A 25,461-nucleotide genomic window follows, 5' to 3' on the forward strand; every position below is an offset into this window, starting at 1 on the left:
CACAGTGGGGGATAATTGCAGCACACGTAACCAACAAAAGATTTGTATGCAGAATATATAAGGAGCACATATGAGTCAACTTTCAAAATTGGCAATGTAGGAAATTAGCTAAATAACAGACACAGGCAATTTCACAGAACATCTGAACCGTAAAAATGGAAAGTTTTCATGCTTTGGTCAAGTGCACACTAAAAATTAAAAAACAAAACAAAACACCCTTTTTTGCTCAGTGGATTGGCAAATTTGACACACAAGAGTTGGCCAGGAAAGGCGGGGTAAAGTGACATTCAAGTACAGCTTGAGCAAATGTGCATTCACTAAGAACAGCTGAGTTCCGGGACACTGCTCATCCAGAAAGGTTAAAGGCAGCGTCTTCATAGCTTAGCAATGAGCAGGGACAGCTCACATCTTTTCACAGGAGACTAGGTAATGACAAGTGGTATAAAGAATTCTAGGTAGGAAAATTAATTAGAAACAATGCAGAATACGTTCAAAAGCTGGGAAACTGGGTAGGAGAATCATTAGCTTGAGGTTATTCTGGGCTACAAGGATAGATAGTCAATCGATTAAATAAATTTAAACAAGCAAAGGTAAGTATTGCTTAGGGACATGTGGACGCATGTTAGACAGATAGTAGATAGAAAGATGATTGATAGATAGTTACGGTATATGATATGATAATGGAGCCAAGGGAGTGTGGGAGCAATAGCTCAGTGGTTAAAAGTACTTGCTGTTCTAGCAGAGGACATAGATTTGGTTCCCAGCACCCACATGGCACCTCACGCCATCTATAACTCCAGTTCCTGGGGTTTCAATGTCCTCTTCTGGCCTCCAGACACATGATGCATATACACATACCCAGCCAAGATGCTCATACACAAAGAAGTAAATTTAAAAATAGAATTTAAAGATACATAATAAAGCTTGAATGGTTAACTAAGGCCCTATGAATATAGTGAGTGCCTTTCAAGGAAAGAGGAAATGCAAAAATCAGGAATTCCAAGAGATTATACATCAAGCAAAAACAATGAAAAAAAGACAAAAGCATACTCTTGATCAGAGAGAAGAAAAATCTAAAGGCTTCCAAAAGGAAAACAAGATAGAAATGAGAAAGGGAGGCAAGGAGGCAGAAACAGGTGAGAGGCGGGGAAGGTGGTGTGCCTGGGGCAGTGGGGCAGGGGTGCCTGGGGCAGTGGGGAAGGGGTGCCTGGGGCAGTGGGGAAGGGGTGCCTGGGGCAGTGGGGGAGGGGTGCCTGGGGCAGTGGGGCAGGGTGCCTGGGGCAGTGGGGAAGGGGTGCCTGGGGCAGTGGGGAAGGAGTGTCTGGGGTAGTGGGGGAGGGGTGCCCAGGGCAGTGGGGGAAGGGGTGCCTGGGGCAGTGGGGGAGGGGTGCCCGGGGCAGTGGGGGAGGGGTGTCTGAGGCAGTGGGGGAAAGTGGTGTGTCCTACTCTTTTGAATGCCATCAATAGAGTTCACTGCTCCCACCTCCCAAATGTCTTAGCAGGTAAAGGCATGTACCACCAAGTCTGACAACATGAGTTTGACCCCTTGGCCCACAACTGTGGAAGGAGAGAAGTGACTCCCACAGCTGTTCTTTGACCTCCACACAGGCACACACTATACACATACTCTCTCACACAGGCAGAAAATCAATAAATCAATAAATCGATAAAGCCAGGCGCTGGTGGTGTACACCTTTCATCCCAGCAGAGGCAGGCAGATCTCTATCAGTTCAAGGCCAGCCTGAACTGGCCTACAGATCGAATTCCAGGACAGCCAGGGCCACATAGAGAAACAGAGAAACCCTGTCTTCAAACATATCCCCAACATGTAAAAAAAAAAACAAAAACAAAAAACCACCAACTGTGTGTTATATACATTTACCATAATTTTGAAAGATGAGAAGAGAAGAAGGCAGGCAAGCACAGGAGGTTTGAAGAAGGCTGGGCTGGCAGAATTCAATTGTGTATACCCATGTCCTAAAGCATGTATATGTGTGTGTGTGCCCAGGTGAATGCATGTATCTGGAAAGCAAAAACCATATTGGAAAACTAGACTATACTTTAACCAATAACCTCTTACATAACAGGAGATATTTTTCCTTAGTGAGGTTTACTTTGCCTCACAGTTGGAGGGCACAGTCCATGACCAAGGGGAAGCACGAGACAGCTGGTTACATCCTCAGACAGGACACTGCGATGATGCTTGGAAGTGCTAACGTCCTTACACGTTTAGCATTTTCGGAATACAACGTGTCCTTCAAATTGAAGAAATTATTTATTGGCTGAAGGAATAGCAAGTCTGGAGCCAACATTCCAGGTTTTCTCACCATTGGATCCAAGTCACTAACCTCTATAATTATCTTGGCCCACACCCTATTCCTTCCTGCTTTTGTGGGGTAAACACCAGTCTCTTAACCTTACACAAGCATAAGCGAATCCTTGTACGAACCATAAGTCTACGTTTTGCCACTCTGTGGAATGCCCAAAATTCATGGGTTCTTTGAATTTCTGCCCACCCCAATATGGATGGAAGTACCCCTTTCACTAAGTTCCTACATGCTTTATGCTTAGTAGGCACTAAGTTCCTAAGACAAGTACTAAGCATTATTAGTGTCCTCCATTGCAGAATGTAATGTCAAGCTGGCCAAGAAGACCCCTCAGAGCCTCTGGCACCAGGGGGTCGAGGTTTAGAGTGGTGCATTCCACGTTCCTGTGGCTATGTGACGGCAGAGGACACAACAGCCACTCACTCCCCCACAGAACTTTGCAGCGGGGCCTGGATAGCCGAGCCAGTAAAGTGATCTGAGTTTGACCCCCAAGCCCCCATATTTCCAGAACCCACATCAACAGGCTGGGTGTCAGGGGCTTTTATTTGCAGTCCTAGCAATGGGGGAACCAAGAGGACTGGATCCTGGGGCTTGCTGGCCAGCTAGGCCAGGCAGCTAAAATCAGCAAATTCCAGCCAGTGAGAAGCACTGTCGCAAAAAACACTTGAGGTTGAGTTCAGGCCTATTTGCACAAGCACACATGCATGCATGCACATGCCCACATACATACACATACAGAGAGAGAGAGAGAGAGAGAGAGAGAGAGAAAGAAAGAAAGAAAGAGAGCATCACTCTTTCTTTAGATTTCTATATTAGGCTTCTTGCTGTTTTCAAATTATTGGGAGAAGACATTTACGAATTTTAAAGTTAACCATTAAAATTTTAAATTACTATTATTAACATAGGGTTTCATTATGTAGCACTGGCTGGCCTGTAATTTGCTAAGTAGGTAAGGTTGGCCCTGAACTCACAGAGAGCCTCCTGCCTCCCCTCTACCTTTTGAGTGCTGGAGTAAAGGCGTGCACATGCCTGGAGCTAGCCATTTTAAGATACACACGCTGGCGGCATCATTTGATAACCTTTGCACTGCTCTCCATACATTGTCACAACACGATGACAGCTAGACTTCCAGGAGAAGCGCACGGTCAGGCCAAAGACACTTAGAAAAAACCAGGAGTCCCCTGGGCAATGTATACAGAACCAAGCTGGGTCCCAGGGGTCATGTATGGTGACTCTACTAACCCTGTAGCTCTTCTTGCCTACAGGAGCAGTCCACACCCAGTCTACCTTAAGACATGCATGCTGCTCCGCAAGATCAAGTCCCAAGGATATAAACAATTTTTAAAATACCCTGTGCTCCATCCCCACCAGCTCTCCTCACCCTGTACAGAGGCAGTTGAGCATGCATGCCACGCTAGTCACAGGGCCATATCTAGGCCCTCTGTTCTGTGACTTTAGACCCTCGATGACAGAGGTGGCTGAGTTTCCACCCAAGTCTTGGATGTATCTGCATGTGAGACCTTCAGGGCTCAGAAAAGACTTTCCCTTCTTTATGCTTTTTTGCTTTGGTTACTCTATAAAGACCTCAAGCCCTGCCTAAGCTTGCCTTCTAGAACAAGGCAATACGCTTCAGCTAACCCAAAGGTGTCCTGAGTCCCCAATAGCTGTCCTGCCAAGCTCAGAAGATGATCCAAAAGAGTCACCATCTAAATACAATTTTATTCATTTTTGTTGCTTTTATACATTGCAACAGTGTTAGATAAAGGATGCCTGAGACAGCATGGATTACAGGGAGTAGCCATTGCCCCCACCCCTCACCCTCACCCCCCCCCCCACCCCCAAGCACTCGGATGTGCTTGAGAGAGTTAGTACTTTGCACCGGAACTAGCCGGGCTTACTTGTCACTGCTACAGAAGCAATTGGATGCTGACCGATGCACACAGGAGACGGATCATGGGTCCCCTTCCAGAGCAGAAGTGATGCAATACTTTAAATGTATCATTGGAGATTTCCTTAGTTTGGAGATGACAGTGAAGAAGGACTCACCAGTCTTCTGAAAGGCCATGCTCTGGTAGAGAGCCAGGGCCGCATGCTGGAATACACTGGTGATGACCAGCACCTCACTGAAGCCCTGCGCCTGTGCAAACCGCTGGACAGTCCTGACCAGAGCTTTCCCTATCCCATGCCTTCGGTGCTTCAAGGACACAGAGAGATGACATAGCTTCAGTTGTTTCTTCTGCAGGAGTGGATCCATTATGGGTACAGCAGCCACCAAGCCCACGATCTGGCCTCCAGACTCAGCTACCCAGAAGCAGGAGTCACGAGAGCTCAGGTAGGTTGTGGTGATGTCAGCCATGTCTGTGCGCAAACACATGACTATATACTTTTTCCATGTATATTTTGCAAGGACCCACAGGGAAGCAAAGAGGCTTAGGTTGGAGACAAGAGCCAGAAGCCAGGAGCCCGAGGCCAAGAATAGAATAAGAGGGATCCCAAATAAGAGCAAGTGGGTTCGGGGCAGCCTCAGCATGTGGCGGAAGGTGGTGGGGATGTGCTCCTCTAAGCCCTTGATGAACAAATCCACCACACTCCTGTGGTCGCTGTCCTGGTATTTGCGGATGTGATACGGAGCCATGGCCGACTTCTGGAGCTCAAATCTCAAAGGCCGAAGACACAGCTCTGACTGTATGTTCCCCAGTAACACTGCAGAAGAAAGAAGAAACCATGTTAAGTCTCCCAACCAAGTTCCTAGCTTGCCTGTCACCTGCTAGTGTGTGTGTGTGTGTGTGTGTGTGTGTGTGTGTGTGTGTGTGTGTGTCCTGAGCCATGACAGGAAGAGAGCATAAGGACAGACACACTAGTTGGAGTGTTAATTTCTCTCCCCGTATAGATGTGTGACAGTGAACATACCACCTAATCACTTTGGCCCGGTTTCTTCACCTGCAAAACAGGATAAGGAAACACTTGCCTCCTGGGGTCCCCTAGATGCACCAGTGGCCCCCTTCTCTTCTACCCTCCTGGCTCTGTTACTGCCTCTCTAAACTTTTTTTTTTTTTTTTTTTTTTTTTTTTGAGTCTTGAGCTAGCACCCTGTGGCAGCTAGTCTTCACATCTAACCCCTTTGGCCCCCTCCCCCATCTCTAGAGTCTATGCATTGCAAATCCAGGCTTTCCAAAGAACAAGTTTCAACAAAGCCACTGCCCCTTAACTCTGAACCTTTAGACTTTGGAACAAACCTGACCAAGAAGGCCCTGCTACCCGAGACAAATGCAGAGACCCTCCAACCTTGCCCCCATGCCCACTCACCTAGCTGCTCAGAGCTAAGGGTCTAGCTTAGCCTTAGTGCCACGCCTGTGACTGATATCAAGCTAATCTGGGACCTACCCTTTATTGGAGTAGCAGACTTGATAGCCAGCCTTATTGGCTGGAAGCTGGGTGCTTGATAATCATAAACCACAGAGACGAGTAGCTGGGCCGTGAAGGGGGACCTTCAGGTCCACTCGACTTTGCAAACCCCACAGAATGAACTGGAAGGGAATCAGGATCCTAGGTAGCTCAGGGGTCATTAGTCTCATGGTTGGAAGGCCCGCACCTCATCTTCTTGTTCCTCTCCCCCCACCCCGCCCCTCCCAGGTACAGTAACTCTCCTCCAGCACTGTCTCCTTCTCTGAGGCCCACTCTGGTTCCTGCTTCCCTGCTATGTTGCTCCTTCTCCTGAGCTCACTTGACACAAGCAGGAACAAACACCTACTGGCTCAAGAGCAAAAGCCTTCATTGCTGGGCTTTTTCCTGCCCAGGCTGTACCTGCCCCCATTTTAGTGGACCCTGGAAGTCTTCACTGACTCCTCTCCTCCACCTCTTCCTTAGCTGTTGTGTTGATGTACCTCTCAGGCTGAATGGGTCTTCTCAGGCCGCAGCCACTTAGAAAGGCACCCTTCTGTGTGAAAATGTCCCTGTGAAAGAGATGTCCCACCCATGCCCCCAGTTCATAGCTTTCTGAATAGGGTGAAGCCAATATTTGACTGTAGCATTTAGTTCTGTGTGTGTGTGTGTGTGTGTGTGTGTGTGTGTGTGCGCGCGCCCTCCCTCTTATTCACAGAGGCAGAGGCTGGTTCTCCAAATACAAGCCGAGTTCAGTGGGAATCTCAGCGCATTGCAATGGTGTGTGTGTGCTGCTGACCACGGGACCCACTTCCCAGTGGCTGGTGCAGGTAAAGGAGGCAGGTTACATAACACTCTTACATAACCTCTGTTGGCAACAAAGACAGAAATGGAGCAGGATCAAGGAGCAGCAGCCAGAACAGCACCATTGGCACCGGGAACCAGGCAGAGGCCGAACAAGACCGCGCTGACCTTTTGGCAAGATGTAACTCTAGCTGGGTCTTTGCTGAGTATTACTAGCTTTGGGGCACCTGTCCTTGTGATCTCTCCTGTGTAAGCAACCAGCTTTCTTTTGAGTCATTCACTGGCGGAGGAAGTGATTGAAGCAAGTTTGGGTGGACAGCGACAATCTGCACAATATCCCTGTGCTTTGCTCATGCCGAGAGCGGCCTGACCGCCCACTCTGCTGTGTGCTGAAGTTCCAGGCTGTCATGGATCCCACCTACCTCTAGCCAGATTCCACCCATCTCATGAAGTTGCTGGTTTGTCTGTGCCAAATTTCTGGGTCATTTTTTTTGTTGAACCTTTAAGGGCTATGATACTAAAAAGCTGAACCTATTTGATGGTGGGTGTGCTGGTTCTGGCTCCAAAAATGAGTTCTTTTTCTATCTTGAAGTTGTGGGTCCAATAAGAAGGGTGAGTGTTGATGGAGCACCAAAGGTGGCTTGCATACTTGGCCAAGGGCAGAAGTGGGAGATAAACTCCCAAATCTACTTCTGCAGTTGAAAGTAGAAAAAAAAGGGGGGAGGGGATAGACTAGTTAAGAGATGGAAATTCATGGGTGGGTGGAGACTTTCCCACCAGTGACACCCCACATCTGTCCCCTCCTTATACAGTTCTTTCCTTCTCTCATTATGGCAGCGTCAAGTGCCTTGGGGTGGGTGGGGTGTCATTAGACTGTAGGTTCCTTGCAATGACATTATAGATGTCTGCTGGACACTCTGGCAGCCTTTTTAGACCCAAACAGAACCCAAGTGAGTGACATCTGTCTAATGTGACAGGCCCTTAAGCTATCTTAGAGAGTCTCGTTTTCGCAGAGGTTTTGTTTTTCTGGAAATGAACATATATATTTAGACAAGACACTAGGGGAAAAAAAAATCTCTTTTACTTTCCAGTAGTGACAAGAGAAAGCTTCTCCCAGAGTTGTGGTGCTGGGCGTGTGTGACAGTTTAGATCTGGAAAGTTCCCAAGACACTCCTATACTGAGGCAGGTGACAGTGTTGGGAGGTGGCAGATGTGCCTCTTGTTGGTCCTGGGATCTATAGGAAAGCAGACTGAACAGGACATAAGGAGCCCATGGCCTCTGCATCAGCCCCTGTCTCCAGGTTCCCACTGCTTGAGTTGAATTCCTGCCTTGGTTTCCCTAATGGACCATGGTATGGAAGCCAAATAAATCTTTCCTCCTCAAGTTACTTTTGATCACAGTATTTTGAAGCAGCAATAGCAGCCCTACTGACGCAGTGTGATAGTGTCATATTTGTTACGGGTGCAACCGGCTGTTTTCTGATTGTATTTGAGACGTACTTCACAAGGGAGAACTCACATTTGGCAGTATAAGTAGGCTGGAACCTGAGGCTGGAGTGGTCATTGGAGGCACTCTGGGCAGCTTGAGTGTGGCCAAGCAAACAGGCCTTGTCCTTCTCCCCTATTCCCTCTGCCTTGCTAAAACAAAAACAAAAAACAAAAACCATTAGAGTACAATCCTAAAGCTAGACACCAAGGTCTGTTCCCTTATTTGGCCAATTCTTCCGTCTGAGGCTGACTACCAAGGTCCAGCTACCAAAATATTGAAGTCTAGCAATCCAAAGCCCCTTTTGGCTCCCCTAGTTAACATGGCCAACTAAAGTTAAACACCTCATCCTGACACCCGGTTTCCTATTTTACCTTTCTAAACTGCCACTTGCCTACACGCCTACACGCCTGTCTCCTCTCTATCCAGAGGCAGTCCTCTGTCTCGTTCCGCCATCCCAGGGACAAATACCACTTCCCCCTCCCTCTGTCCCTTTTCCTTGCTTCTCCTTTGTTCTGTCCCCTTCTTCCTAGTTCTCTATTTCCTGCTTTTGTCCCTTATCTCTGATCTCTGTCCCTCTGGGGTTAAGTAACTCTCCTTTGTGCTGAGAACTTTGTCTTGGGGTGTCTTGAGTCATAGGATTCAGGAAGGAGGCTATTGGTGTTTTGTTGTTGTTAAATGGATGTTGTGTGCTTACAAAGTGCTTTCTAAACACTCCTGTCCCTACCCATTGACTGCTGAGGCTGTTACCCATGGCTGTGGAAAGAGACTTCCTTTTTTTTTTGTAGTAGGCTGTGGTCACAGTGGGGACTCTGTAACCAGCCAAAGTGCAGAGAACAAGTGTCTTTTGCTGTAGTCTGTACAGCAAGGAGCAAGGAGAACTATGTGTGTGGCACAGAGAGAGGCACCTGTGCCTGGGAAGCAAGTTACTTGGGCTTAGAACCACTCTGTGTTTTGGAAAAGAGACTACATGAGGCGAAACACAGCTGACAAAGCCAGTTGTCAGGATAGCAGGGAGTTGTCAATCAGACACCCTGAGGAGACAGCTAAGAGCAGGACACAAAGGCCTTAATACTGGCTGGAAATCACACGGTACCAAATAAGGGGAACCTAGACAATGCTAGAGATGAGGCTGCAAGAAAAAGAAGCAGCGTCACAGGCAGAGACGCATCCCCCATCCGTGCATCTGAGTCCTGCGGGATGACATGGTCAGGCTTAAGTTCTGGACTTCCTGTTGCTTAGGACAGAGACAGGAGCCAGGCTTAGTGCCAAGAGTTGTGTGGCTGAGACACTCTCGAGTCACACATGCTCTTCCTGAATCTGCGGGAACATGCCATGCTTGGCCTCTACTTGCTAATACTGGCCGAAGGGATTGTGTCTAGCCTATGCCATTAGGAGCCACACATCACGTTCAGGTCATGAAAGCCACTTCTACTTCATCAGTGCCACCAACCTGGCACCTTTAGGAAGGTGACTTCAGTGGAAACAGTGCTTTATTGCCTGAATTCTGCCACCCTAGTCAAATAGACAGTGATCCAGTGAGCATGAACAGATGCACTTTTATTATTTGCTACAGTACAGTAATTGGACCCTGACAGATATGATAAGAAATAAGATCATAGTCCGTGTTCCTGAGCCGTAGGGAGAGGATACATGAAGTGAATTATAGAAAACTCCATCAGCCAATTGATATTACTGGGATATAAGAACTGGCCAGTTCTCTGGAAACCCATACCCTCATAGAGGGTTATAGCACCTTGCTGCATGACAGAGGTCTCAAGGACAACATCGCTGTAGCCCTGGTCCCGCGCGAACTGGAGGACAGTTCTGACCAGCGCTTTCGCTATCCCCTGCCCTCGATGCTGTGAGGACACAGACAGGCGAAAGAGCTCCAGCTGCTTCCTCCCCACTGGAGGATCCTTGACTGGCAGAGCAGCCACTGTGCCCACCACCTGCCCCCCAGACTCAGCTACCCAGAAGCAGGAGCCACGTGCATTCAGGTAGGACTTGGTGATGTCAGCCATGTCTGTGCGCAAACACATGGTCATATACTCCTTGAAGGGCTGTCTGGCAAGGAACCGCAGGAGCAGGAGCAGAAAGAAGACACAGACGATGGCCAGCAGCCAGGAGCCAGACACCAGGACTACAGTCAGGGGTGCCCCAGATAGAAGCAGGAGGGTTCTGGGCAGTGTCAGCATGTGGCGGAAGGTGGTGGGGATGTGCTCCTGCATGCCCCTGCAGAACAAGTCCACGGCCTGTTTGTGGTCCCTCTCCTGGAACCGGCGGATGTGATAAGGAGCCATGGGGAGACTTCTGGGTCTCAGATCTCTGCAACCACAAGAGGCGGCTACACCTTTCTTCACACCTTCCCTGAACCCTGCAGGAGAGGGAGGAAGCCATGTGAGTTCCTTCCACCCCACCACCCTGCTCCCAGCCTCTCAGGAGCCATGGGAACTTTGCTCAAGGCTGTGTCTTCTAGTATCACTGAAGAAAACAAACAAACAAACAAAACAGAACACCACTAGGAAAAAAGCATTGGGCCAGCGAGGCCCCATAGATTAATGGCCAGGTTCTTCCCTTTTCTGGCTATGTGACCCTGAACGTGTCGCTTAAGGTCTCTGAGCTTGTGAGGCTTTATCATAGAGCAAAATGAAACAACAGCGGGCTTCTCGTGGCTCTGAGGATTTAATGAGGTGACCTGTATGAAGCAGGGTCATGATTTGTCCCCACCCCCTACCCCACCGCCACCTTACCCTCCTTACCAAGGAACTGGTTCTCTGTTGTTTTGATACCTTAAGATGGCACACTGGGAGGAGGATGTGGTGTCCCCAGCTATTGGGTTCCTCTTCAGACTCTGTAGACAGTAGGATCTCATGTTCCCATGGGCACAGGTGAGTTTCAGACCCCCACAAGCCCCCAGTTGGGAAGATTTAATCTGACCAAAGGGCAAAAAGTCATCTCCAAACACCCACCCTTGAATCCCCAAAAAGGTTGTCAGACCGCAGGTGCGCAGGAGAACTCTTGCCCAGCCTTGCCTCCCTGTCCTCTCACCTGGTACCACAGAGGTGGGAGTGTTTAGGAGAGCTCCAGCCTCTAAATGACACCACAAGATAATTTGCTAGATCTTGCCTCAGCTCTGGGGAGCAGACTCAGCCTGGTGCCTCATTGGCTGCCTCCTGGATAATCATAAACCAGACGTCAAGATCTGGAACGTGACAGAGGACAGAGCCTTTGCCAGTTCACTTTCTGATACCGTAGGACCGACCTGGAAGAGACGCAAGCCCTGGGGCGGCCCTCACGAAAGGCCTGCCACCTCTGTTCCTGAATCCTCCGTACCATACCTCCCACTAAGCACACTTGGCTTTCCTGAGGTGCACCATGCTCCCCTATGCACATCTGCACACGTGCAACTCACTCAACTCACCACTGGCTCACACACCCTGAATAAGGGTCTAGGCTCTCCAAATCAAAAGATCACCCTCACTTCCGGCGGCCCCCACACTGCCCTTCTGTCTGTCCTTCTCATCATCAGGCCCCGACTGAGCCATAGTTGGGAGGCACCTGCTGGGTTGCACACATTCTTTCATCAGTAGTGTAGCTATCCAGAATGCAGGTTCAGGCAGGCCTAAGGAAGAGGCTGACAGAATACCAGAATCTGCGCTTGCGACCTCCCGGAAGGCATTCAATCTCAGGCACTGAGACACGGAAAATCCCTTCGCCCTAGGTTTATCTGGTTTATACATTCCGTTCACAGCCCATCACTGAGGGAAGCCAAGGCAGGGGTTAAAGAAGGGCAGGGACCTGGAGGCAGGCCCTGAAGCAGAGGGCACGGGCAAATGTTGCTTAGTGGCTTGACTTCCATGGCTCGCTCAGCCTCCTTATTTATTTATTTACTATTTATTTATTTGGTTTTTCAAGACAGAGTCTCTCTGTGTTAGCTTTGGCTGTCCTGGTCTCTCGTTTTGTAGATCAGGCTGGCCTCAAACTTACAATGATCCTCCTGCCTCTGCCTCCCGAGTGCAGCTTCCTTATTTATACCTCTCAGGACCAACCGATCAAGGTGGCTAAAGGGGACCCTGCAGGTGTCCAGGCAGGGCAGTGAACCTGGGAAGAGACAAGAGTGAAAACTCAGCTCAGATTGACTTCGTCAACCTGGATCAAACTCTGGTAGTCTGGTGCCAGGCAGTTCTTTGCCAGCATATTTAAAACACAGTTAAAAAAAAAAAAAAGTTTCCAGGTCACAATATTCCCAATGCAGCTTTACAATAAAGCTGAAAGTGTGACTACTTAGGAACTCCTATACAAAGTACATGTGGCCACAAAGGTGGGTCCCATAGCTAGCAGGTCTAGAATCTAGTGTGGTGTCTGATTGAGATGGCACACAGGTCAGTAGCCATCAAGGACGTGTGGCAATCTCCCCAGGGATGGGCTATGTTAACTGATAGTGAGGGGAGAGTCTGGGATAAACACTCTGGGATATTTGGGTGAGGTAGGTCTGCTGCTACAGACAGCAAAAAGAGTCACCAGGTTACCCACAGTGTCCACTCCCAGCCTCCTGGGTGCAAAAATGGGCATTTTATCTCCTCCACCAAGGAGAGGCCCTGTGTGTTTAATATTCCTATTCCTGTTCTGTCAAATCTTCTGACTTGTCACCTTTTCTGCCACTCAATTAGACATTATTTTCAAACATAGGTGCTTCCTTCTACAAACTAACTTTACCTTCATTTGGGATTCAAGGCGTGTGCCACCACACCTGGACCTCAGCTTTTCTTTACCTGATACTTGTTTTTATACCAGGCTGACCTCGAACTCGGGGCCTTTGCCTCTGTCTCCTGGCTTGAAGGTGTGTTTGTATTCCAGCCGGGTCACACAGACCTAGATCATCTTTGGATGTGATCTCTTGCTAGCTGGGTCACACAGACCGAGAAGGGCTTTGAACGACCATGTTCTGAATTAATGTTCCACTACAGGGGTCAGCCTGGAACTTGTCAGGACAGAGAGCTCACCCAAGCAGTGACCGTGAAGGGCATGAACGCGACCTGGAGTTTGGCAGCTGAAGCTAGGCACTCCCAGCTCAATGAGAGTGAGAAAATCCAAGCAACGCAGAGAACCTCCCCAAGTGAAGAGAGCAAATGGCTTATGGGGGGAAAGGACTGTAGACTATAGAGGATTAAATGGGCGTTAACACTGGTCTTTTGAGGAAACAATTGACAAAATCTGTGGGATCTGTCTTAGTCAGGGCCACTGTTGTGTGAAGGGACACCATGGTGTCTTAAGGCAGCTCACAGAGTGAAAGCCCTGAGTTGGAGGCTTACAGGTTAGGGTTAGTGCATGCTCATCACGGTGGAAAGAAGAAAGATATGGTGCTGGAGCTGAGAGCCTAACTCCCAATCAGAAGGCAGAGGCAGAGAGACAGGCTGGGCTAGGCACCAGCGTTTGAAACCCACTCCTAGTGACACAGTTCCTCGAACAAAGCCACACTTCCCAATCCTTCTTAAACAGTTTCACCCCTGGTAACTAAGCATGCAAATACATGAGCCTATTGGGGCCAATCTCATTCATACCTGCCTCAGAATCTTTCCTTACCATTGTTAGACATTGCTAATTTATCTTTAGTGTCTCTTTAACCATGCAATCACTACCCCAAGTGGCACTTTCTTGAAAGGGCCAGCAGTGAACCTTGCACCTCTGTAAAAATTGTTACTATGTATATATAGAACTAATATTTGAGTATATTAAGAATTTGTGAAAGTATCTGGAAGAATAGGAAAATCATCACGGAGAGAATATGAATGAAGGCATCTGCATGGGTAGAAAAAGAAACTCTCAGGAGTCGTAAGTTTGCTATTCTTCCAGAGGACAGAAACCTGTATCTTGGGTGGCCCACAACAGCCAGTAATTCCAGCTCCAATGGGTGCATGTATACATACATGTATAAACACACACACACAAATTTTAAACTCTTTACAAAACAGATGAGTGAAGGTCAGTGAGGAATTGCAGAGTGCTCCAGCAGCATCTGTGTGCCATGGGAAATCCAGCGAGCATCCAATGGGTGAAGCAAAGGAGGGCTTTAAGGACCACAGGGAGCATCACAGAGATCAAGAATGGTACTCAAGGACCAACAGTCACCATGGCACCACTCCCATCTTAAACCGACAGACACAGGGCAGGTGGCCTGGCAGAGGTCTTCACTGTGTAGGCTGTGGTGGCCTTTGTGAAAGGGCAGGTCTAGCAGGATTTTTGGTATTTCTTGCTTGAGGGCACACAACCTTGACATATTTCCCTTATAACCAACTGGACTTCTTTGCTGACTTAGTCGTCGGATAGGAATTGATTTAAGTGTTTTCTGGTTGATTCCGACAACATGCACAGAATGACTGGGGTCTTCCAGCTCGGCCCAGCAGGGGAAGCACATTCCTAACACTGGCCTTGGGACCTGGCTTCTGTGCCTGATCTCTCAGTCCAGCCCTGAGCTCGGGAGCTTCTGGTCAAGCTCCCAGGAAAATCCAGGACTCAAATCTTGGACCTGGACAAAAACCTCCCTAAAAGAAACTGGCTGATGAGGCCTTCTCTGCCTCTGGGTAGGGGAGAAACTCTTCCTGGTCCCAGGATGCGAGGACAAGCATGGATGTGGGAAGAAGCAGTGCACCCCCAAAAAACACCTCCAGGGAGTTTGATATTTCCAAGCCTAGTAGAGAGAGAGAGAGAGAGAGAAAGAGAGAGAGAGAGAGAGAGAGAGAGAGAGAGAGAGAGAGAGAGAGAGAGAGAGAGCAGTAGACTTTATGCTGAGGCTCAGCCTCTTCTGAAGGCCAAAGTTCATGGTTATGGCAATGTGGGCTAGCCCAACTTCAGCCAGATTCCACATCTCTGGTGAAGTTGTTGATTCCCCTGTGCCAAATTTCTGGGTTAGTTTCCTACATACTGAATTTTCCAGATGTCTCAGATTAAAACATCATCGAGTTTTTTCTATCTTTTAGACATCTGACACCCCCTTATGTCCCTTTACCCCTTCAGAATTGTGGAGCCATTAAGAAGGCGGAGTGTTGGTTGGGCAACAAAGGAGACATGTATTCTTGGCCAAGAGTCGAAGTGGGATACATTCTCTCTCCACTGTCGATCTGGAGGTAAGAACTGTACAGCACATGTGTGGATCGGCTGGAGAGATGGCTCAGAGGTTAAGAGCACTGGCTGCTCTTCCAAAGGTCCTGAGTTCAATTCCCAGCACCCACATGGTGGCTCACAACCATCTATAATGTGATCAGATGCCCTCTTCTGGTGTGCATGTGTACATAAATAAACCTTAAAAAATAAAAACAAACACAGTTCTGAAGCTGTAGACATTTGACAAAGAAGCCTAAGGACACTGATGTCAAAAGCACAGTAAGTAAAAAAGAAGTGGACATCTGTTTTGTTTTGGTTTTGTTTTGTTCTTTTTTTTTTTTTTTAAAGGTAAAGTGAACATTTATCCCTTCCTCCTTTTCTCAGGACAGTGTCATTTAAAATTTTTTAATTTAATTTTGTTTCTGGTTTTGTTTTTGGAGGTAGGGGTTCTCTGTGTAGCCTTGGCTGTCTTAGACTCACTTTGTAGACTAGGCTGGCCTTGAACTCACAGTGATCCACCTACCTCTGCCTCCCGAGTGCTGGGATTAAAGGTGTGTGCCACAGTGCCCGGCTCTTAATTACAATTTTAAAAAGCATATAAAACTGGATTTTGTTATGACACCTCAGTGTTAATATTTGCTTCATATCACCCTTTTCTGCTGCTCGCAGAGCGTTAAGAGCTTCCTTTTCTCCCTGGGCAAGAGTCCCCAGGGCCGCATGGGGACATCCACAGGGAACAAAGGTCTGAGATCAGCCAAGGCTCTGGTGTTGGTGGCCATCTATACCTGAAGACCCTAGGCCAGGCTGGACAACATTTGGCTCTAAACACTGTTACCTTTTCCTCACATCGTCCCCAACGAGGCCCTGCCGTCTGCTTAGCTCGGCAGAGTATTGCATAACAGCACTTCCTCTTCTTGCCTTCGTGTGTATTCAGATATTCAGATGGGAGTTAAAATCAACTCCTGGGGTAACTGTCATCCTTTGGCCATGCCTACACTGTGCAATTCTCAGTGTGGCTGCAGGTGGGAACCAAAGCTCCCTGGAACACACGGGATAGCCCCACAATGGAGGGTAGAAAAGACCTGTACACAGGTCACTCGCCTGGGATTTGCCTTTGTGTGTGTGTGTGTGTGTGTGTGTGTGTGTGTAGGGTATACTCATATGCATGGAGGTGCATATGCACATGCCACATGTGTTCTGTGTGTAGGCCTGGGATGGATGTCAGGAGTCACTCCTTAATCAGTTTCCACTTTAATTTTAAGATAGGATCTTTCAATGAGCATCAAACTCACTGACTCAGCCAGACGGGCTGAACCTGCCTGTCTCCACGCCCTCTTCACCGACCTCCATGGCTGGCACATCTTACTAAACCTGGATATTGTCTTTCAATCCCTAAGGGCACTGAGCACACAGATTTGGGCCCTATTTTGACTTTATAGTTTTGAGCTCTCATTGTGATTTTAGCCTACTCTTGATGAAATTTACACAACATAAACTTAGTCCTTTACACTGAAGCGTTGCAGGTTTTGGCTAGCCGACAATGGTTTGGTAGCCAGCATTTCTCAAATGCTATGCATTCCCAGCACAGATCCCAACCTGTGCTCTGACTGGGGCTCCCTGGCTCCTGACTCCGTAAACCCAGGCTACCCGCAAGATTTTGGCATGGTCTACTCTAGATTCCAGGTTTTGCCCCCGTGCTCCTGGCACAATTCCTACTTACCTTGTGGACTTTGGCAAGATTGTAGTACCCCTGGACTTCCTCCTGTTCTGAACTCACCATGTGACCCAACAACGGAGTCTCCCCGTGCACACACCAGCACAGGTTCCCCATAGCCCAGGCCTCTCCTCTGCACCGTCCTGGGAGAGCTGTGTTAGCCCTGCGTACCAGATGAGGCAGACTTGGCCTCAGAAAACAAGCAGCCAGGAACACAATCTAAGAGGCTGACTCCTGCTCTCCCTGGAGTTCCTCCACAGAACGTCATGAACACCTGCCCCATGTTCCTGAGCATGGGACTTTGCAGAACAAATGCACCCAGGTTGGTGCCTGCTTTGGGATAGAAGGCATTCATGTACTCACGTTCACTTTTGAGTTGCACAGTCTCCCTCCACCCCCACCCCTGCACCCCTGCGCTCCCACACCAGACAATACAGCAGGTGGAGTGGGGCGCGCACTTTAGAACCACAGAATTAAATCTCAGTGGCCACCAGGCTGCCCACAAGCCATTGTTTCAAACTCACTCCTCTCTGTCCCTCAGTTAAAAAATGTATTTGCAGCCAGGTGGTAGTGACAACACGCCTTTAGTCCCAGCACTCAGGAGGCAGAGGCAAATTCTGAGTTTGAGGTCAGCCTGGCCTGCAGAGTTAAGTCCAGGACAGCCAGGAGTATAGCGAGAACCCCTGTCTCAAAAAACAAAACAAAACAAAAATGTAGTTACAGATTTACAAGGGTGTAGGGGACAGAGACACATGGAGACCATGGCACCCATGGGAACAGTGGGTCGTGGTGTCTAGCAGAATGTGCTGGCCTAGAGTCACCCGCTGGGCCTGCAGCGGGAGATCTGTGATTGCAGCGAGGAGGTGTGGGGCTGACCTCACAGGATCCATTAGTAGCTAGCTCCTCTAAAGAGAAAGTTAAAAGAACTCAGAAGAAAGCCACATGTCCTTTACCAAGACTGTTCAAGGAGCAAACAACTTCTGGGGTAGAAATGTAATTCTTTTTTTTTTTTTTTTTTTCTTTTGGTTTTTAGAGACAAAGTTTCACTGTGCAGCCTTGGCTGTCTTGGACTTGCTTTGTAGACCAGGCTGGCTTCAAACTCACAGCGATTTGCCTGCCTCTGCCTCCTGAGTGCTGGGATTAAAGGCATGGGCCATCATACCAGGCTAGAAATAATTTGTTAATGAAAAAAAAATATATTTTGGTTTTTTGAGACAGGGTTTCTCTGGGTAGCCTTGGCTGTCCTGGACTCACTTTGTAGACCAGGCTGGCCTCGAACTCACAGTGATCCACCTGCCTTTGCCTCCCAAGTGCTGGCATTAAAGGCGTGCGCCACCACCACCTGGCAAAAAGATTTTTAATTATTTTCTGTGTGTGTATGTTCTGCGTGCATTTATAACACAGGTGCCTGTAGAGGCCAGAAGATGACCTTGGAATCCCAGTTAGAGATGGCTGTGAACCTCCATGTGGCTGCTGGGAATTGAAGCCAGGCTCTCTGGAAGAGTAACCAGTGCTCTAACCACTGAACCACCTCTCCAGACCAGAAATAGAATTTAATGGCAAGACTACCAGTATGGTATGAGGGAATCCTCATGGTGCCTCTGTCATGTGTTGTCATTCATGCTAAGATGTGCTTTTTTGGTGTGGTGGCTGCTGAGCTATCTATGCTCCTGAAATTATCCTCAGGCCCCTAAAAGGAGCACATTTGGGACAGTTACACATGCTGCCCACCTCTTCCTGGAAAGACAATGGTAGCGATGACTACAAGGCAATTTATCACGATCATGCTGTTAAAAGTCTGGTTCACTGGGCAGACGGGGCTGTGTTTACCAGAAAGTTAATAAAGTTAAGCGCCCTCTGGTCTGGTTAGACTCTAACGGGTAGGGCCTTGAGTAACTGCTGAGCCCCATTGTGGGATAGGAGGTTCACAAGTGGAGGTGCGGATGGCTCTGACTGGCTGAATTAGCCTGTAGATGATATTCTTAAAGTGCCAAACCAATCAACACGGCGCGGGAGAAAAGAAGACCAGGCAAACCAACTCTGTCTTGGCCTTTGAAGACCAATGTGACAGGGCTTGTGTTGAGATGAACTTCTGGAAAGTCCCTGCCTGGAGTGTCCGTTCAAAAGGAGTGACAACAGCGGGATGCTCGTGATCCCAAGCCACCTGCTGCCGTGGAGAGAAACACCAGCTGCCCCTGGAGATGGCGGCCAAGGCTGCTGGTAGGTGAGGACTGTGCAGGGCAACCGGAGGCCCCGTGTAAAAGTGTGGCTTTGTTGTGCCCTTGCTGACAGTAGACTGTGTGGGCCCTGGGGGCATGCTGGGGCAGTGGGCGTGGGCTCATGGGAACCCCCAAACACCCAGGGCAATAGAAGAAACGAGTGGTGGGTCTAGAAATAGAGCTGTAGAGGTGGGAAGGACTCAGCTTGCCCCCCAGGAGGAGAGAACTCTCCCGGATTGTGAGGCTTTCTTCCCTTTCAAGAAAGCGCACCAGGTGTGGAGATGGTTCGGGCCCCTCACAGCCCCTTTAACAGGCAGATGAGGTTGGCAGGGAAGCAGGGATGAAGAGGCAGCTTGGATCCTGTCAGAGCTAGGGGACTGATGACGCAAGGGGCGTGGCAGCACGGCCTCAAGTCTCCCTCTCCGCTCTGGACGTGGCCACGTAGCTTCAGCCGTACATTGCAGGCTTGGTGGGGGTAAAGACCTCACTGTGGCAGCACCCCATGATAAGGAAGCCACAGGTCACATGGAAAAGGATTGTGGATGGTAGAGGGTTAAACAATAAACAACGTGCTGGACCTCATCCACGTCATCGTACCCAACATTGCTCCTTTGAGGAAACACTGGGTAAAAAAACAATGGGATTGAAAGTCATGCCCTATTAGAGCTTGCTGACATTTTTTTCCCTCCTATCCCAGTAAGTACTAAAACCCTTCAGCAAATGAAACCTGTTTGCCCTCTGTGAAAGGTTTCATTATATAACACGAACATGAGACTGTCTCACAGATCTGTAACAGCATCTAGAAAAAACTGTAAAAACAGAAGCTCAAGAATTTTAATCTGAAGGCTGGAGGGATAGCTCAGAGGTTAAGAGCACTGCCTGCTCTTCCAGAGGTCCTGAGTTCAATTTCCAGCAACCACATGGTGGCTCACAACCACCTATAATGCGATCTGATACCCTCTTCTTCAGATAAAGCACTCATATGCAATAAATAAAATAAATAAATCTTTTTTTAAAAAAAGAATTTTAATCTGAAGGCTAGAGGGATGGCTCAGAGGTTAAGAGCATTGCCGGCTCTTCCAGAGGTCCTGAGTTCAATTCCCAGCAATCACATGGTGGCTCACAACCATCTATAATGAGATCTGGTGCTCTTTTCTGCTATGCAGGTGGTACATGCAGGCAGAACATTGTATACATAACAAATAAATAAAACTTTAAAAAAATAATTAGAATCTGAGCATATTGTACCATGCCGTACCGGGAGGCAGAGGACCACTGCAAGTTTGACCCAGCCTTGTTCACACAGTGAGGTCTAGGCTAGCCTTTCTATTTTTTTATTTTCGAGATAGGCGTTCTCTATGAGCCCTAGCTGTCCTGGATTCACTTTGTAGACCAGGCTGGCCTTGAATTCACAGAGATCCACCTGGCTCCACCTCCCGAGTGCTGGGATTAAAGGCGTGTGCCACCATGCCTGGCTCTCTAGGCTAGCCTAAACTGCAAAGTGAGATCCTTCCTTTAAAAAAACAATAATTTGAATAAGCATGACTGCCAGAATTCATAAGGCTGTTGGATCAAAGCATCATTGTGAGGTGTGGTTTGCTTCCCAGGGGTGCCAGGGAAGCACCTTTGATGGACAGCAACTTTCTGGTTAGTCTGGAGGCCTGCCACAGAGGACAAACTCATGGCTGGTGCTGCAAGTGTTCAAAACCTATGCGGATAGCACTTGTCTTCCAGAAAAGGGGGTGGGGGAGTGCTACTGATACTGTTTCGTTAAATGAATGTCAAGCCGTCTTCTACACTTTTGCGTTTCTCTCACATACTGCTGCTGTGAACCTTGATGGTAGACATTTCTTTGTCCAGTGGACAGCGGCTATGATGGAGGTTTATAACTGGTTAAAACTGAGGGAAATGACTATTTTATGCAGTGGCCTTTAACGTCAGAGCTTATATCATCCCACCCACGGCCCAGGAAATGCAGTGGGAGAACTGTAAGAGCTGGGGGAAGGGGCTGAGCGCTGCGTAGACTGAACCATCTCCTGGTGGAAGCTGAGCATGAAGACTCTCAAGGGCCATGCCTAATGTCACATGAGCAGTTCCCAATGACCCCTTCACTGTGTAGTGGCCTGCAACTTGTGTAGGAACCCCTCCAGCGGAGCAACTTGCACGAGTCAGGACCATGTTGGTGCGGGCTTCCAGTTACGCAGCTGCCCAAGAACCCATGATGTTTCAAGAAAAGCCAGTACACGCACCGGCTTATGGGATAGCACGGAAGGGATCATTTCTCTCATCTGCCATGTTGCAATGTCTGGCTGCTACTTCATGTCCCCACAGGCCCTGGCCCTGACGGAACCGGTATCAGTGAGGGTGGCAGGTGTTGTTTTCCCCATCGTGTCACTGTGAAAGGTTCTCATCGTCTCGCTGGCCTTCTATATAATTGCCATTTGGTGCCCACTATCCAGAGCCCACGTGTGCCCTAAATGTTTTACAGCATGTTCATGCTATTGCGTATGTATTTCAAAGGACAGGGACCATTAGACCATGCCTGGTGCCCATGGGGAAGGAAAACCAGATCCCCTTGAACTAGAGTTAATCGTTGTAAGCCACCATGTAGGTAGTGGAAATTGAAACCAGACCCCGTATAAGTACAGTCAATGCTGTTAGCCGCTGAGCCATCTCTCCAGGCCCTGTCTCTGTCCCTGGAGCTGTGTGTCTGGAAGCTGACCTTAACTGCATGAGGAGATCAGGAGCAACTTGGAGAGGGCAAATCCTATACTTCCCTGATGCTGGGCTGTCTCGAGGGGCCTACAGCTGAGGCTAAACCTGATGCAGACATCAAGAGTCTGCCTGGGTGGAACGGACAGGGAGCAGATATGGACGGCTGAGTTGTCGGACAAGCACTGGGAGGCAGGCCTGAAGAAGGGGACGGCCTGCAGGAGGGGACTGACGGCTTGTTGCAAGGCAGTGAAAGGCAAAGTGCGCTACGTGGGAGGTCCAGAGTATGGTCCATAGTCCCAGGTGATGAATGACTTGGCCTTGGAACCACTCCATGGCTTGGCAAAGGGACTTCCAGAAGATTAATGGGCCTATGACAAGGCCAGGTGGCAGGATGACAGTCACCCATCAAATCCCTCAGAGGAGATATCTGTGACCAGAATGAAATGACAGGATCAACAGTAGCTCTGGTGCTTCCTGCAGGTCACAAGTGATTGCATGACGGGAAACCTGGTCAACTGGCCAGCAGGACCCCCTGGGCTGGGGAAACGCTACGGGAGACTCCATACACCCAACGGCACCGCAGCAGGAGAGGAAACGGCAAGCAGTTGTGGCAGACATCAGTATGGAGTCACATCTCACTCACCAAGGTATTGGAGACTCGTAGGATGGAATGGAATGATCAGGTCTGGGGCACCCATACTTTTTTTTTTGAGGCTCCCATCCTTGGGATGCAGGATGGGTCCAGCCTTAGTTGCAAGAAGTAACAGAGGTGAAATTATTCTCTAATTCCACATCCTCTTTCTGGACCCACAAAAAGCACTCTACACACGCCCCTCCCCCTCCCCGCCCCCAGAGACGTACACTGGCCCATAGACTGAGTCTAGCCAGTGCCAGCAGGGACCACACATGCTGGTCAAGCTATAAAACCGGCCCCACTGTATCAGTAGCCACTGCTCCCCCCTCTGCCAGAAACTGTTTTAAAGGGAAAGAAAGCCCCCCCCCCCCCATTGCCCTTGTTCCTTTATGTGCCACCAGACAGGAATACAACACAAACAACAAAGGCTATATTGTGATTTGCCCACTACCATATCAGGGCGAGTTGCTCCCATGGTGAACAGTGACCTGGAGGCCGCCGGGTATACAGAGGAAAAAGATCACAGCTCATGTTCCTGAGCAGAAGGGAGCGGGTATATGAAATGAATTACAGAAACATCCACAAGCCACATGAGGAAGTTCATGAAGGACTCGCCTGTCTTCCGGAAGCCCATGCTGTAGTACAGCATCACAGCACTTTTCTGCAAGAGGCCAGTCTCAAGAACAACGTCAGTGTAGCCCTGGTCCCGTGCGAACTGGAGGACAGTTCTGACCAGCGCTTTCGCTATCCCGTGTCCTCGATGCTGTGAGGACACAGACAGGCGAAAGAGCTGCAGCTGCTTCCTCCCCAGTGGAGGATCCTTGACTGGTTGAGCAGCCACTGTCCCCACCACTTGCCCCCCAGACACAGCCACCCAGAAACCTGCGCCCTGAACACTCAGGTAGGACTTGGTGATGTCAGCCATGTCTGTGTGCAAACATTTGGACACGTAATTCTTCCAGGGCTGTCCGGCAAGGAAGTGCAAGAACGGGAGCAGAAAGAAGATGCATGCAACAGCCAGGAGCCAGGAGCCAGACACCAGGGCTACGGCTATGGGCACCCCAAGTAAGAGCAGCAGGGTTCGGGGCAGTGTCAGCATGTGGCGGAAGGCAGTGGGGATGTGCTCCTGCATGCCGCTGGAGAACACGTCCACAACCTGTTTGTAGTCCCTCTCCTGGAACAGGCGGATGTGAAAAAAAGCCATGGGAAAACTCTCTCTCAAGTCTCAGCATCCACAAGAGACATCCAGATCTGCTTTATACCGCTTCCTTGTAGCCCTATAGGAGACAGAGGAAGACAAATGAGTCTCCCAAACCTCCACTCACCAGCCACGGTCACCCTGGAGGGAGCCGAACCCCAGCACTGACAGAAAGAGCTGGTTTTCAGAACATCACACCCTGGACTCCTCCCCTGCCAAGTCACATGAACCCAGGCACACCAACTCCTCTGAGCATGTGTGCGCTCATCTACAGAGCAGGGTAACGTCACACCTGGTTTCTGGGGGTAACTTGGGGGATTTGGTACAGCTCAGGCATGTACAGTCTCTTCTTACCCAGTTACAGGCTCTCCGATCTGTGGTACATTGAGATGGTACCCACGGAAGGAAGATGTGATGTCCCCAGTTTTGTTTCCTCTTCGGGATTTATAAATTTCAGAATCCTAGGCTCCCAATGGCAAAGTTTCAGGAAATGTTCTTGCCGGGGTTAGAAAGATTTAATTCACTAAAAAGCGAGGCCCAACCACATTACCCTTGAACAGCGTTGAACAGCCAGGAGGGCTGTGGGACTCTACACCCACAGAAACACCAGCCTTGTCTCTCTGTCCTTTTAGCTGCCACTATAGCTGCATGTCCAGGATGGCCACTGATGACCCTCCAGGGCCTGCCCCGCCTCCGAGGAACAGGCTTGGGATGGCGCCTCATTGGCTGCCTCCTGGATAATCATAAACCACAGGATTGGCACGGAGAAGCAAACTTTGGGATGGCTCTTACTCCCCAGTATGAGTCGCCCCGGGCTCACCTGGCTAGAGGTCTCATTGGCTAGCACCTGGATATTTGGTAATCATAAACCTCGGGGGTGAAAGAGCAGGGTTGTGACAAGGCAGGGAGCCAAAGTCCAGCTAAGGTTGTGATTCCCCACAGAATTAACCTGGAAGGGACGTCTGAGATAGCTGACGGGTAATCGCCCTTGTGGGAGGCTTGCCACTCATCTCCTTGTCCCTTTCAGCCTACAGCCTTTGTGCTGTGGACACTTGGCCCTCTCTGATGGTCTCTGCATGCACTTGCTAGGAGAAAACTAGAAACCGAGCTACTCATTTTGACCTCACTTGTCACAAGCAAGAATCCAGGTCTATCATCGGCTCAGGAACAAGAGCTTCGTTACTGAGCGTCTCCCTCCTAGCCATGCCTGCTGCTTGGCAATGGATCCGGGTGGTACCCACTGACCTCCTGCACCCTTTCTCACCAACAAGCCCTCACTCACCCACCCATCTCTTTAGGCCCTGAAGATTATAGACCTGGACAAAGGATATCTGCATAAGCTCTAAGAGTTACTCAGTGTTGGAGCATCACACACCATCCCCTCCCCTGCCGGCACACAGCACAGCTTAAAATATGGACTGTGTAGAGATGGCGTACAGGTTAATGATTTCAAATACTTAATGTGAGAGTTAAAAAAAAAAAGTGCCACCAACTGGGGACCATTCTAGTTCAAGCCATCACATAATTTGATGAATTTTTGTTTTGTGTTTTGCCTTAAAGGACATTAAAACTCATTAGGGAAAACCAAACATGGAAATGCAGGTCACGCAGAAGGGCAGGAGCTTATGGGTTTCCCCTGACCTCTGTGCCTCTGTATGCAGTGTTTGCTGGGGTTTTCTCAAAGCCCAGGGGGTCTGCCTCCCCAGGTGACTTGAAGGCAGGTTGGACTGTGGACTTCCCTGCTGTTCTCAGTGCAGGATGAGCTTCCTTCCACCAACTGAGACAATTGAAACCGAAGCTTCCTAGTTCCCCTCTGCCTGAGCATCCCCGCCCCTCACCCTCAGCCCCTACCCCCATCCCGGTCAGGCTCAAGTTCCCTT

At 49.1% G+C, this 25,461-nt stretch overlaps 3 protein-coding genes across 4 annotated transcripts; all 3 read right to left on the bottom strand.

The window, feature by feature from the left end:
* Window positions 1–4,156: 4,156 nt before the first annotated feature.
* LOC127196811 (N-acetyltransferase family 8 member 7-like) lies at window positions 4,157–5,019 on the bottom strand. The gene has a single exon (XM_051154576.1). It carries the CDS (start codon window positions 4,960–4,962, stop codon window positions 4,279–4,281), a length of 684 nt encoding a protein of 227 aa, XP_051010533.1. The 5' UTR covers window positions 4,963–5,019; the 3' UTR covers window positions 4,157–4,278.
* A 4,555-nt stretch (window positions 5,020–9,574) lies between these two features.
* Window positions 9,575–10,470, bottom strand: LOC127197110 (probable N-acetyltransferase CML1). Its single transcript, XM_051154834.1, has one exon. It carries the CDS (start codon window positions 10,298–10,300, stop codon window positions 9,614–9,616), a length of 687 nt encoding a protein of 228 aa, XP_051010791.1. The 5' UTR covers window positions 10,301–10,470; the 3' UTR covers window positions 9,575–9,613.
* Window positions 10,471–22,767: 12,297 nt separating this feature from the next.
* On the bottom strand, window positions 22,768–24,244 carry LOC127197111 (N-acetyltransferase 8). Of its 2 annotated transcripts, none has more exons than XM_051154836.1 (2): window positions 24,132–24,244; window positions 22,768–23,660 (listed from the first exon to the last, which is right to left on the bottom strand). In XM_051154836.1, exon 2 carries the CDS (start codon window positions 23,585–23,587, stop codon window positions 22,904–22,906), a length of 684 nt encoding a protein of 227 aa, XP_051010793.1. In that variant the 5' UTR covers window positions 23,588–23,660; window positions 24,132–24,244; the 3' UTR covers window positions 22,768–22,903. The 2 variants fall into 2 exon arrangements, with proteins under 2 accessions (XP_051010793.1, XP_051010792.1); XM_051154835.1 differs by having other exon boundaries at window positions 22,769–23,660; window positions 23,936–24,239.
* Window positions 24,245–25,461: the final 1,217 nt, after the last annotated feature.

The sequence above is a fragment of the Acomys russatus genome, chromosome 13 (genome assembly GCF_903995435.1).
Source record: "Acomys russatus chromosome 13, mAcoRus1.1, whole genome shotgun sequence".
NCBI lineage: Eukaryota > Metazoa > Chordata > Mammalia > Rodentia > Muridae > Acomys > Acomys russatus.